Source organism: Ziziphus jujuba, chromosome 4 (genome assembly GCF_031755915.1).
Source record: "Ziziphus jujuba cultivar Dongzao chromosome 4, ASM3175591v1".
In the NCBI taxonomy this organism is placed as follows: Eukaryota; Viridiplantae; Streptophyta; class Magnoliopsida; order Rosales; family Rhamnaceae; genus Ziziphus; species Ziziphus jujuba.
Window position 1 is genome coordinate 25,427,040 of NC_083382.1, and position 15,561 is coordinate 25,442,600.

A 15,561-nucleotide genomic window follows, 5' to 3' on the forward strand; every position below is an offset into this window, starting at 1 on the left:
CTAAAACAATATAATATTGAAATAAAAATGTATTTGACTCTTTATATATTTGGAAAGACGAATTAATTTTTAATATTAAAAAACTAAAACAAATAATCCAAGATATTTTATAGGTTAAATATCATATAGCCCAATTTATTTTGCTATTTTTTAATATTATATTTGTGTTATGAAAAATATCAATATAATTTCCTCATATTTCACTTTTTCTTCCGATACAGCATTATTTTTTAAAATTTAATAACTAAGCTATAGTTTAACTCATTTAGTCTTCATTTAATGAAACTTTTTTCATTCTTAAAGATAAAAAAATGAAAATTAATAAAATAAAAATAATATGATCAAAGTCATAATCAATATTTTCTCTTTCTTTTAAGAAAAAAACAAATTGTTTTAAATTTATTAAGCTTAACTCTTGAATTTGTGTTTGAGCAAAAAAAAAAAAAATCTTGGATTTGTATTTATGACAAACATGGTTATTATATATAACTTGTTATTATTATTCTTTTGATAAATTGGGAAAAGGAGGATTTTAACATCAATATTTTAAAGATTTAATAATTTTAAAAGAAGTCAGTATATGTGTTTGGGTGTGTTTTTTTGTTTTTTTGTTTTTTCAAAGTTTTTAGAAATAATAACAAAACTATAAAAGTGAAATTAAAAAAATCAATGGAAGGCAAATGGATCAAATTCCAATTCTAAAGCAAAATATATAGGAACTATAATGATATTTTTCATTATAGAAATGTAACATTAAAAAGATAATAAATTAAAGGGTACATTTACCTTATTATACAAGACCAACCTTTTAAAATAAAGAGCATTATACAATTAAAGAAATCTTTAAAAGTGCTCTTCTAACTCAAGATGAAGATATATTAGCTTCAACAGTAGATTGTATGGACGGATCATCATTCATTTCTAATACCAACATTTTATTCCTTGCAGCAAGAACCTTCCACCTCTTGTTTTGGATAGATATAGAATTAACCCAAATTAGAATGATTAAGAAAAATAACATTTTGTTCCGTATTTATCTAATTATATATTGACAGTTTCTAAGATGAATACTTTCTATTTTTTCCCGAAAATTTCTAAGACGAGAGCTAATAAAATGAATTTTCACATATAATTTACAAACTACTAAATATATATCTTAAAATAAAAATAAATCATGTAAAATCATTTATAGCAAAAAAAAAAATTAATAATAATGATGTAAAATCATAATTCTTATAGATTAGATTAACAAAATTATATATACGAGCTTATGGACAGACTGGCTCACAAAATTTATTTATAATTTTATGGTTTAGTCCTCTTTTTTGACCAAAAAAAAAAAAAAAAAATTCTTGGTAGTTGGATAAGCCTAAGAAAGTGCGCTTATTTGGATAAAGTCCAGCGCAGTAGTTATATTATTTGATTTCAGCAAAACAATTAATATATTATTTAATCATAAAGAGAAAAAGTATCTACTAATTAATAATATACAGTCCTATAATGAGGAGTATCCAATGACTTGCAATGTACAAGAGGATCACATTTACCGTTCATCTTCCATAACGATTAATTAATGTTACGGTTTGCGGTGGGCTTTGAAAATTTGGTAATTCACAAATTTTGACTTGTATCTCAATTGTGATGATGAGAGAGCTTTTGGTTTTGTCTCATTCAACGCCAAGTGTTTGCCATTTTGGACGCTTTCATTTTGTGGTTTGATGAAGTTCATCTCAACTTGATCAAAGCAGCGTAATTTTCTTCTGAAAAAAAAAAAAAATTATTTACTTTTAATTTCACCAAGTTTTAATTTTAAACTCTTAATTTTATAATCGTTTGACAAGGCTGCCCCCAAGACAAAGTCAACCATTTCAACTCACACATTTCCCAAACTTCAGAGAACGTGTGCATTATTTCTCTATATAAAGGGGTGTGCAATGTTTGGAGAATCACATCCACAAATCAACAACACAAAAAATTGGTTTCCAAATTTCTCAAAACATGTCCTGCTCAAAATCAATCTCTCTCGCTTTCTTATTCATCTGTGCTTTCTTCCATGCAGCCAATGCTACAAACCCTCTCTACCATTTTTGCTTCAACAAGCAAAACTACACTGCCAACAGCCCATTTGGTGCCAACTTGAATACTTTGTTCAATCATCTCTCTGTCAAAGTCCCTCCTTCTGGATTCGGAATTGCCTCAACCGGCCAATACCAAAACAAAGTGAATGGTCTTGCTTTGTGTCGCGGTGATGTCTCCAGCAAAGACTGTAAAACTTGTGTAAACGATGCAAGTAAACAACTCCGAAATCTCTGCCCTTATAACAAAGGAGCTATAGTTTGGTACGACAATTGCCTCTTGAAGTATTCGGATGCATACTTCTTCGGGGAAATTGATAACCAAAACAAATTCGCTCTCTTGAACGTCCAAGACGTGGACAATCCCGAAACGTTCAATCCCAAGGTTAAGGAATTGTTAAGCAGCTTGTCCTACAAAGCTTCTGCTACAGCGAAGTTGTATGCAACCGGGGAATTGGAGCTTGGGAAGGAATCGGAGAAGCTGTATGGATTGGCTCAATGCACCAGAGATTTGTCTAGCGACAACTGCAAGAAGTGCCTTGATGTGGCAATAAGCGAAATTCCAAATTGTTGCAGTGGAAAACGAGGTGGTAGGGTTGTAGGTGGAAGCTGCAATGTTAGATATGAACTTTACCCTATTGTTGGCACTGCTTAATTGTTAGACCAAATTTATGTATACCAGATGAATTTAGGCATATGTAATAATGCAACATTGTAGTACTACTACACTATTACTGTTGTTATGATTACACCGAAATAAAGCCATTATATTCAGTGCTTGCATGAATTTCAGCCTGTTTAAATATTCCAGTCATAAGCATCAAAATTGGAGAGATTTCAGGCTTGCAAATGGATTTCACTGCTCGTGATTAACTGGAATTTAATCAGGCTTAAAACTTGTTAGTATAAAGACTTAAGCATATGAAAAACATTTAATTGTATTGTGTGCAAAACCAATATAAAAATACATGAGGTTTGGCGTAACCATCAAGTAATTCTAGATACAAATATGTGATCGATAGAGATATGCTAATAAAAGAAATATATATATATATATATATATATATATATATTACAATATTGTTAACACATTATGCCCTCTCAAGATTGAGGTCTTGCAATAATACCAAATCTTGAATCGTAACCATTGTAATTGCTGTTTGGTTAATGGCTTAGTTAAGACATCCGAAAGTTGGTTTTCACTAAATATGTGAGATACATATAGATAGATAATTTTCACAATTGAAGATATTGATTTTATAAAAATATCGATGTAAGAGAAAATTTCAATAAAAATATAGAAACTATAAATATTTAAGTTAGAACATAAATTTTACATATAAAATATTTAATATAGTAGTAAAATAAAGTAAAGCATTACTACAATTAGAATAAAAATAGTAATAAAATAGTTCATATATATTAAAACTTGTTGGATATAAAGTAATTATGCCGCTTGTTAGTACCAAAATAAGAGAGATTTGATAAATAATATTAAGATAAATACTTCTTTTGAGATTTGATTTAAATACTATTTTATCCTTATGGTTTTAAAAATATCATTTACCTCCTTTTAAGTTTCAAATAGTTTTCATTTTCTTCTTTTATTATTTCATGCACACTCCTCAAAATAATTTCATTTATACCCTCTATAAGGATGTCAATTGTAATTGTCAAAAGATAAGGAGTTAAATTTAAATTAATGCAAATATAGGGATCTAGATAAAATATTCTTGATATCATTCATAATCTATTGCAAATATAGGGATCTAGATAAAATATTCTTGATATCATTCATAATCTATCATCAATACCACAAAGAAAAATATATAAAAAAATATCTGTTAAGGTATATAATTTGAGTATTTATAATTCAAAATTTACTTAATCAATTAATAAGTTTTGCATATATATAAAAGTAAATAAAATAGTCTGAAATTGACAATTTTGTAGTATTGGTTGTTTATTTATAACTTAGAAGTTTTTTATATAGGATTTTTAATTTTAAAAACCATTTAGTGAGCTTTTATTATTTATTTAGTGTATCTATCTTTTTTCTTTTTTGTATTACTTAATGTATAATTATTTTCCATGAAACATCAACCAACATTCTATCTATTATATGTTATATCTTAAATCTATATATTTTATTACTATTAACAATTTGTATATATTTCTCAATTTAAATTTGAACAGTTGGTAATTCATACCTACAACTAAAAGATTACGAATTTGAGATACCATGATAAGTGGGAAATAATTGTAAAATATGATTAAAAAAATGCATTTTGTGTATATTCAAAATAATATCTTTTTTTTTTCCTTAAAAAAAAGAAAAAGAAAAAGTGCTTATTTTTGGTAAATTGGAAAGTCAAAAGCCCATAATTTTCATTTTCATTATAGGGCCCAGCCCAGCTTCAGTCCACACTTTTACCCCCATATCTCGTTGACCTAGTATTCTATCATCTTTAGCTAGTCAACTTGCCATGCATTGCAACTCACGGTTCAATTAGGGGTGGGCATGGATTGGGTTGGTTCGGTTTTGGACCGAAATACAACCGAATCCATACCTATCGGTTTTTCTAATTTACAATCCAAACCAAACCATTAAAGCATTAAATCCGAACCAAACCAAACCATTTATGATCGGTTCGGTTTGGATTGGTTGATCGGTTTGAAACTTACTAAATTATAAATATATAATACAAATAAAAAATTTTCCAAATATAAAATATAAATAATAAATTGTAATTATCCAAACATAAAATAAAATTAGAATAATACAACATAGTCTACAATGGAAAATAAAGAAGAAAATGTAGCAAATGATACACATCATGTACTTATTAAATAGCAAATATTAATGTCATCATCTCACTTCTATAAAATCAAATTAAAATTGTTAGAACAAATAATGTAAAATAATATATTCGTCAAAATTCATTCACTGAAGAATCAATGCATAATTCCTTTTTTTTTTTTAACCTTAAAACTTTGGTAAGTCATAAGTCAATCAACGTTGACAGGTTAATTAATTTTAGTTGATTCTGTAAACTCTACAAAAATCAAAACAATAAAATTAGTAATAAATTATATTTAAACATTTATATATATATATATATATATAAGTAACAATTGGATACAATGTATATATATATATATATATATATGATGGGGATGTAAAAAATATATATATATTATGGTGATGGTGATGGACTGGTGGTGGGCGGCAACAAAGGTAAATGTTTAGTTTAGGGTTACAACTTACAATTTGATTTAGGATTTGGGATATGGGGATGTAAAAGAAAAAAAAAAAATATATATATATATATATATCTTAAAAATCAATATTTAAAAATGGAAAAAAAATTAAAAATTAATGTATAAAAATGAAAAAAATATACTAAAATTAATATATAAAAATGAAAAAAATAAAAAAATATATAATTTTTTAGTTATATAATATATTATTTGGATTGGATTGGATTGAATTTATATTTCCAATCCATACAATTTATAATATTTTGAACCCAATTTAATCCAATTGATGTAAAAATTCAATCCAAACCATTAAAAATGGATTGGATTGGACGGGTTGAACGGGTTGGATTAGATTTTGCCCAACCCTAGGTTCAATCAGTGCTCCAAAAGGCTTTGAAATTTGTTGATATCCTCTTATATTCTGGTTAAATGTTGGTAAATATCCCCTGCAATTTATGGTTTTAACTGTGATAAATGGGCGATGTCCAAAATATCGGCAACTCTAAGAAAATTTCGTCTGAAAATCGACAGTAGTGGGGCCGATTTATCTTATAATATCAACAATGTCAAATGCTAATTATGCTAGCAACATTTGTAGCAACATTTCTCTGACTCTATTGACACTTTCATCCATGGTCACAATAGATAGTTGGAGTTTCAACACAATTAACAAGAAGTTGTTTAAGAAGCAATTGTATTCACCGCACTTCCAAGGTAGTATGAGCGACAAATCTATATTCAACTTCATTAGGAGACCCATTTATACACTTCTACAGGATTCCTACCTTAGAAAACAACATATGTTTTGGTTGACATACAATCATCTTTGTTGCTAGCTCAATAAACTTCAAGAAAGACATGAAGAGAAATACGTGACTGGCATTGAAGAAATAGTCCATATGAGAAGCTATCCCTTTTAGATATCGTAGAAATCACTCAACAGCTGTGCAAGGAACGTTAGTAACCCATGCATAAACTGAGACAACTAATAGACCACGAAAGCTATTTTACGATTGTCATGGACAGATTGCACAAGGTGCTCATAGTTTGATGATATTGAATTATTGAATCAAAAACAATTCCATTGGAAACATTAATAGATGAACTAGTTGCCATAGGCATTGAAGTATCTTTAGCCTCCACCATATTAGTCAAGTCCAAAAGATCATGTATATATTTTGTTGAGAGAAGAAAAATCCTCTAGCTCAGGGAATTACTTCAATACCCAAGAAATAACGATCACCAAGATTCTTTAATGAAAATTGCTTTGACAAGGACAAGATAAACCTATCTAATTATGTCATTGATATACACCAATAGCTAAATCATAATATGGTTCTAATTTAATGTAAAGATAGAAGTATCTGAAAAAAAGTTTTAAAATCAGAAAAGCAAGAAAGTCTTTGATCACATTATACCATGCTTAAGGAGCCTACTTAAGTCTATAGATGGCTGTCTTCAACCTGCGCACATGAATCAATTTTGTAGCATCCATAGATTGTAACAACTTCATCTGACAAAATGCCCCAAGTTTTATTTTTTGATCAAGATTGATTAGGGGTTGACTAAATGGGCCCCACGGTTGATTTTTTACTGTAGGAGAAATTTTATGTTGACCGAGGTACCATGGCAAAGTACTCGTCAGCACGAGTTCATAGGCTAGTACTATGCCAATATCGGAGCTACGAATAGAAAGTTATGGTCAAAACAAGATACAATTCGGAGTTGACTTTTTTTTTTATTTATTTACATAAATTTTGTTGTTGACTCATATGTCATGTGAAAGTGCTCGTTAATGTGAGTCCACAAATTGGTGGGACGTTTAATTTGAATCTACGGTTGAAAAATTACGAGTCTATAAAACCATGCTTAATTTTTCTGGGACTAATTTTACTGCGTAGTAAAATATTTAAAAAAGTCCTTGATGGTATCACCTGTTACCAACCGGTAGTGGCATGTGTCACCAGCCGATGGTGCCATGTGTCACCATAAATTAATAATAAAATATTAATAAAAATATTCTCTCTCCCCTTTTCTTTTTCTTTTTCCTTTTTCCTTTTCTTTTTTTTTCCCCTCTCCCCTTCTCTTTCTCTCGTTCTCCTTCGGGAGGGAAAATAATTTCTCTCTTTTGTCTCTCTCTATCTTTTCTTTCCCTCTCTTCCTCTCTCTCCATTGACCGTCCGATTGGCCATACCTCAGTCACCAAATGATGACACAGCCGACAAGCATGGGAGCCCACAGCCGGGAGATGCTGGTGGCCAAGTTTCAAACGTATTTTGTTTGCTGACATTCCAGAATCGACAGTCCAAAGCCGACGGTCGATGATCTCCCATTCACTAGTTTTTTGATTTTTTTTGCCACGATCTTGGTCGTTCCCTTTAGTTTTTGACCACCTGATCTCAAAAATGACCTTCATTCGTCTACATTCCAAACTGTTTATGAGATATGTGGAAAGGAAGTTTGGCCAAAATTTCTCAGCAGTTTTTTGACTAATGCCAGTAGTGTTGAGCTTAATAGAGGTTAATATTGTGTTCTTTACCTCATTAGCTTTCCATTGATACCTTGTTTGTGAATTATGAGTGTGTATTCGAAAAGTTGCCATTTTTGAGTATATGTTGTATTTAATGTGGTAATTGTATTAAATTGTATATGTATGTACATAATTTTGTGCAAATATGCACATATATATATTTGTAATGCATATTCCTGTATATATATATATGCGTAAGTGTATGTGGGTACTCCTTTGGCATGTGTGTAGATGTTTATATGAACATATATTTATATGTATATATATATATATATATATTTGAGTATATGAATGTATACATATTTACTTATATGTCAAAAGAATTGTGTATATATATATACACATGAGTACCTATGTATGTGCATGAATATATGTGTGGATATTTGTATGTGATAAAATATGTTCATTAAAGGTGTGTATGTATATATTTAAATGTATGAATATATATATATATATATGTGAATATATGTATATGCATATATAGAGAGAACTATTACAGAGAGAGCCAATCCGCATCTCTTGGAATGCACCCCTCATAGACGTTACAATCTAATGTCCATTTAATCAAAATGCACATTTTAACACACCCTGTTTTTTTTTTTTTAAATAAAAAAAAAAACCACTTTTTCATGTCTTCCTTCCCCTCTTCTTCATACGCTCTGACCAACTCTTTCCTCTCTTCCTTATACAATCAAGTTGAAAATGTCAATTTTGCAAATGTTAATGGAGGAATATTCATTACAAATATTATATTATCCGATTAATACACCAGAGGCTCTGGGTTTTTATTAGTGTTTATTAGTCTAGAAGATGGATAGTAGGTAATCTACTACATTAAAAAAAGTACAAAAATGATTCCAAAACCAAAATTGGAATTTGGGGCCCCTGGTACATCAATGTTGGCATCATGGTCACCCATCAGTTGGGTTGCCAAGGTGAAATCATAGTTATTGTTCAACAAATTTCAACATCGACACAGGCGCTTCCATAGCCACACGTCACACGTCACTAGCATGGAGACTCTAATCAAGGTTGTTCACCCTGATTAGAGCCTAATAGCCATTCAATCGACAATCATGATAATAACGAATCCATTGGAAAACACTCAAGACACCCATCAAAGATGTTGCACAGAATGATGACAAGCTAATAGGCCACCTTTTAAATTGAAGCTGGTGAGCTTTTTGCAATTGATTATTGAAAATTTAGGGATTTTAAGAGGAGGCTTTAGTCAGATTGTTTAAGGAAAAGAGCAAAGAAGAGAGGAAAGAGTTTGGTCAGATCATATAAGGAACGGAGGAAAGAATAAACAAAAGAGTGTTTTTTTTTGGGGGGGGGGGGGGGGGGGGAGAGGGGGTGTTAAAACCCGCATTTTGATTAAATGGACATGTTTGGGCCAAAAATATTAATTTTTCAAATTAATATATATTTCCAAATTATTGAAATATTATTATTGATAGATTAATTAATTGGTAGTGATCCCACATTGCTTGGAGAGTGGGCATGTAATTGTCACATGTATAAATTGAAATTTTGAAGTTGGAATGTTGAAAAAAGTTCCACATTGGAAGTGCGTGAATCAACTCAAAGTTCTCTACACATATAAATAGGAGCTTCATTGGCTTTGAAAGAGGCTTCTACACACCTCCACAAACGACTACAAGAATATAGACTAATTAGTTTATTCTCTAGAATTTGATTTCTTTTGTTTATTGTTCTTAGTTGTTTTTAGTTGAAATTTTATTTTAAAAGTCCTTTATTCATTAAGGCAATCGAACCTTGTAAGATTATTTTTATTCTCCAATAATCAATACATCGTCTGAGGAGTTTGATTCAATTGGTGCACATTTTTCTTTTAGTTCTTTGAACTATTAGAGGTTTGAAGTGGCAGGCCCTGCAAATTTAGGAGACGACAGATTGGTGGAAATTTTTCAACATTATTCTAACATATCTTTTTGGCACGCCCAATGAGACTACACAAAATTTCAACTGAGGACAATGGTTCAGATTCAATCTAGGTCTCTAGAGTCCAACATCCATAACAACAACAAAGAGGAAGGAGCTGGCAAGAATCTCGATTCCACGGAGATGTCCATCTAAAAGTCGATCCGTGAATTATCCCAAGATCTTAAGGAAGGTCAAAGGAAGATGGAAGCATATCAGGAGACTCAACAACATTTCCAGGAGACCCAGCAACAAATGTTGGAAGGCATTATGGATTTGTTGCATCAACAATTGCAGGTTACTCAAGCCTCATTGAGTGGCGCAAGGCCATTTACTGGCCAAGAATAACAGGTGCAATCCTTTTCGGCCATGTAAAAAGGCAATACGTCAAGGACTGATACACCAACTGTTCCAACGAGAACAAACAGAACTGAAGGAATGATGGTCACACTAGAATGAAAATCTTATATTCCCCCACAAGCTTAGAACCTAATTCATGGTGGAGGACCAACCAAAAACCAAGGTTAGAATATTAGAAATGGCCAGGAGGAATAGATTGTACTGGCCCCTCAGGCCGTACCACATGCAATGCGGGCTTTTCAAGTGGCATCTTATGGTATGCAGGCCCTTTAGGCCGCAAATAATGTCCATGGAGGAAGGACAGACTTTCAACCCCATGTTTTTCACATGTCCGAAATCAAGGTCATGGTAGGGGGCATGCTGAACAATTTGGCCAAAACTTTTTATATGACCAAAATGAAAACCATCACCACTAGGCCGACTACCACAGCCCGGCATGGAAACATAGACATAATGTTCAAAACTGGATAAATGACAGCCATGGAATGGATAGGCAGGCCGTTGAGATCATCATGCAAGAGATGATCGGCCTCACATTCAGAAGAGTTAGCCGACCATCCTACAGAAGGCCCTACCTCGAGGCCATTGATAGGATAGAATTTCCAGGGGATTCAGATTTCTTGAATTTATCTTGTTTTTAGGTGAAAAGAATCAGTCTACTGTGAAGCGTATAGGCCGTTTCACTATCTAGTGTGGAGAAGCTCTGGCCAATGAATTTTTAAAGCTCTGTTAGTTTGCTAATTCTTTGACAGGTTCTGCTTTCTCATGATACATCAATCTACAACCAAATTCAATCCATACTTGATAAGAATTAGAGCAGAAATTCCATGAGCAATTTTACAAGATTATGCTAGAGATTTCCATGGCTGACTTGTTACCTTTGCGTCAAATGGAAGGAGAATTGGTGGAGAATTTTATTGCTTGGTTCAAGAAGGCAAGGATCATATGTCATCTAGATATACCAGAAAGAGAGTTTGTCAAGCTAGCCCAGAGTGGACTAAGTTATAAGCTTCAGAAAAAGTTTGAGGGGATAGAGTTTCATGATTTGTTCGAGTTAGTCTCTTGAGCATCCAGATACGAAAGTATTTTAAGGGAAGAATATCAAAGGAAGAACTCATCTCGGGGATCATACTATAGAGATATAAAGAAAGATTTATTTGGTCGAAGCTGAAGACCAAGGAATCAAGGATGTCTCCATTGAAATCGATGTTATTGAGGTAGTAGCCACTAGGCCATACGTATGCAAAGCTTTAGCTAGACCAACAAGAAACCAGAGGATTCCTCAATTGGTCATGGATACAAAAAAGAATCGGCTCAAGCTGGAGAAGGTTTACAGTTTTGACATCTCCAAAGCCAATCAAATTTTTTACCATCAGTTAGCCGACAAGGTGATTAAATTATCTGACGGCCATGTTTTACCCACAGCTGAAGAAACTAAAAAGAAATTGTACTGCAAGTGGCATGGTATATGGACACATCAAACTATCCATTGTGTTGTGTTTCAAAATGCAATTCAAGCTCTAAGTGACAAGGGCACCTTGAAGTTTCCGAAAAAAGAAAAGAATGTAATGAAGGTTGATAGCAATCCTTTTCCATCGGTCGAAGTGGATATGGTTTCGGCCAACATTTCTTGGTTGAGCAAACCTAGAGTCAAGGTTGATCTAGGACAACCCTTATCTGGTAGAGTCTGGAAAAGGGAGAACAAACCAAGACGAGAGTATTCGGCCAAAAGGGCCGAACCACCCAGCAAAGTGCTTTGTACCCATTGCAAACATGAAGTTAAAGATGGGAAGAAGCAACTTGCAGAGATATGTGAGCAGAAGTGTTAAAGTTGCTACCAAAGAATTACGGACCTTATAGTCCAAAATCAGTGGTCCAGTGCATAGGACCAAAGATGCAAGATGGGTATTGGAAGCTGAATCATCAAAACCAAGGGGGGCAATTCGACACTAAGCTCCAGGTTACATTTTCTAGGGATAATCGAACAAGATTGGTTTCTCATATAGTTGAGAAGCCAATGACATTCCAGCCACTAATTACATAAATAGGTCACTGGTACCATGTAGGATATAAGTCTTATCAGCCACTCACTAGGACTCAAAAGAGACGGATGTAACGCCAACATACTGAGGCGAGGAGATTGGTAGAAGAAGTAAATGTTCATGAGAAAGCCATCGAAAAAAGGCCAGTTACAATATTAACCCGGCCTGAAAATAAAGAAAAAAACAATAATATATTGAAGGAATTGAAGTCATATGTCTGTAGCACGGAAGGAAGACTAAAAAACTTAAAGAAGTTGGCTGAAACCACTAACAAGATAGTGGTCATCTCATCTGAATCTAGCACTTTTGGGGTGAAGAAATATGCAAAAAGATGGATAAGAAAGCAGAATGTTGAAGTATGATTGTGCTTAAATGAGATGGACAACAGTCTAGTGGAGAAAGACATTGTTGATTGTTCAATCGGCAAGTCTTCAACGGTTAAATTTGGAACTATGGAGGAGGCGATGGTTAACATGGTCATTGTGCTGCCTTTATCATTTGGATCCTCACCTGGTTAGAAGCATATGAAAGAAAAAGATGGTTATTCAATGGGAGTCATGACCTTGAAGGATGCTCAGAAGTATTGCGAGATGTCAGATCAGATGTTAAAGCTAGGAGGCACGACCCTGTACATATAACATCAACAAGTTAATAACATCAGACTGAAATTTACATGGCGATTCATTTGATATAATTTGAGCTGGCCAACTTGGTTGCTTTTTAATGCCGAGTCTGAAGAACTCAGGCCTAAGTCGAAATCAGGCTGAACTTTATGGCCCTCGTCAAATAGAATGGTTGATTTCATCACCTTCAAGGTCAGCCGGATACAGTTGGGTCATGGCCATGTCATACGAAGCTAGATTAAATGTGCAGGGTCAAATCCATGCTATCGATCAGTTCAAATAGGATGGACACGTGGTTGAACAAGTAGGATTTGTATTGTTAGATAAGTCAGACCCATGTCATCAGAGATGTATCTTCTAAGGAAAGTAGGCATGGAGCCAAAGCTACAATATCCACAGAGGATCGGCATGATGTGGATCCATGTTAGCAGTGACAACATTGTTGATTCCATGATACAGGTGACCAAGAACAAGTAGCCCGAATGCATAGGGTGAACCTACAGCAAAGGCTTTAGCTATGTGAATGTACCCTTTCATCACCTGCACACCCACAATAAAAGGAATGAAAGGTGTTCTTGATCCGAGAGTGGTTTCTCTTTGCCTTGGATGTTCTTCAAGAAGTGGTTGTAAGAAGATTCATGCTTTGGGAAGTTGACTTCTTTATAATGCAGCATTTCATCTCAAGATAGAGCAGTAATGGATAAAAGTTCACCATGAGGTCTAAGGCCGAGCAGAACATCTAGATCCATCAAGATCGGCATCGTCATCCCAAACCTGAAATAAAAAAACATTGGAAACGGAAGACCAAAAACAAAGTGCAGCTGCAATTAGGCCTTTGTCGCATGGGATGTTAAGACAGGATAGACGGATCGCGGCGTAAATTCTAGATTTCTTCCAGGTACTGTCGTAATAGGGGTCCAGACGATCTACCCATGAAATCCACTCCAGAGTTCGGAATACAGCTTCAACTTCACAAGGCATTTTGTCTTTGAATCGAGGACCAAGGCTAAATCCTTTGCAGAGTTGGTTTCTCTCGATCAAAATCTTGTCATCAATAGCATCCTTGGTGTGATTGATAGCTTGTTCAAGCTGCTCCATGTATGACAATTGTCTTTATTGGTGGTCTGCAATATATAAAATGCATACTTCAAATATATATATATATATATTTAGTATGCTAAATTAAGGCCAGTAGTACCTTTGGTTGTGAAGATGTATCGTGAGCCTCATTATTTTTTGTATTATGACTTCGCTAAAGCTGTGTTCTCATGATCAATAGTTGAGCCAATTGCCTTAAAAAAAAAAATCAACGGCTTGAATAAAGTTTAAACAACCATGAGGTGAAAATAAGGAGGGCTACTGGCAAGTTTTAATGTTATATTCATATATATATATATACAAAAAAAAAAAAAAAAAAAAAAACAAAGCATGAGATGTATGACAATATATATATATATATATATGTGTGTGTGTGTGTGTGTGTGTGTGTGTGTAGAACCAAGAGAGTGCATGTGTGGCCGAATAAAAACATGTGGGCATTTTTTTTGAAATATATATACATATGGAGCCGTGTACATATATATATATATACATAAAAAAATGGAAAAAGCATTAGAATGCTAATGGGTTGGATAAAAAGACATGTGGCTGCCTTGATAATGTGAACCCATAAGCTACATGATGCTTTGATGCTTTATTATATATTGGGAGCATGTTTGAGTGACCAGAAAATAGACAAGTGTATTTTGTGCAAGGTATGCTAAGTGGTGCATTAAATGGGTTCAAGGGGAGGTAATTACCAGATAACGTGAGGATGTTCGGTGCACGGTTCAATAGAAGCAGAAGCTTTGCAACGGACTAGGTATGTATGTAGAGTTTGCAACCTACAAGAGAAAACAAACCATGAAAACTTCATGGGGTTGGCCATATATGGATATTATTAGGTCTGCAATTAGGACATTATTTCAGTTGCAAGCATTCAAAAGAATCAATGACATAGGGGCCGAATGATGGAGGACATAGCAGTACGATCCGTGATACGATTCCACTATTGCGCAGTTGCAAAAGGAGAAGGCAATGTTGAAAATGTGGTAATCTTGCCACTTTGTGCAAAACAAAATCCACCAAGGTTTGCACCCTCTTTCTTTCTTTAAAAGAAATATTTTGTTGAATGACCTAATTCAATATTTATGTCTATGTTTTATGTTCCTTTTAATACCTTTTGAATGCCTAAGTTTTGTTGTATTTAGCGTAGGAATTGTCTCTTTGTTGGGTATTGATTTTATTTTGTAAAATAACTATATGCTGGAAATAGTGTTTCCATCAACATAGGTCCATTGTTGGGGCTAGTGTTCTCTGAGATTTTAGAATGAGTTTATTATTTTTGGATGTGTTGTAGTATGCATGTAAATGAAAAAATAGAAAAAAGAATGACTCAAAAAGGCCCCAGAAAGCCCAAGATATGCAGGTTGCAAGTTGGTATAACTGCTGAGATTTCCAGCAGTTATGGCCTACGGATTTGAGATGAATTGGAGGCCTTGCCCAATTCTTTTGGACTTGATTTTATCCTTGATATTTCACCATGCCACATGCCAAAATTCAAGCAATTTGGATAAAGATATCCCAGCCTTCCATTTGGTCAAAGTAGTAGTATAGGATTAGGTGGAGACAGTTTTTTGAAATTCAAAATCTCACCAACTCTTGTCATAATTATGCACTCACATGCG

The 15,561-nt window shown here is 33.4% G+C and overlaps 1 protein-coding gene across 1 annotated transcript; it reads left to right on the forward strand.

The window, feature by feature from the left end:
• The first annotated feature begins 1,966 nt into the window (after positions 1-1,966).
• Positions 1,967-2,862, forward strand: LOC125422167 (cysteine-rich repeat secretory protein 38). Its single transcript, XM_048467171.2, has one exon. The coding sequence runs from the start codon at positions 1,999-2,001 to the stop codon at positions 2,728-2,730; it is 732 nt and encodes a 243-aa protein (XP_048323128.2). The 5' UTR covers positions 1,967-1,998; the 3' UTR covers positions 2,731-2,862.
• Positions 2,863-15,561: the final 12,699 nt, after the last annotated feature.

What these genes read in the sequence shown, in the direction of transcription:
- LOC125422167 (XM_048467171.2), top strand. Translation starts at nt 1,999, where the DNA reads ATGTCCTGCTCAAAATCAATCTCTCTCGCTTTCTTATTCATCTGTGCT.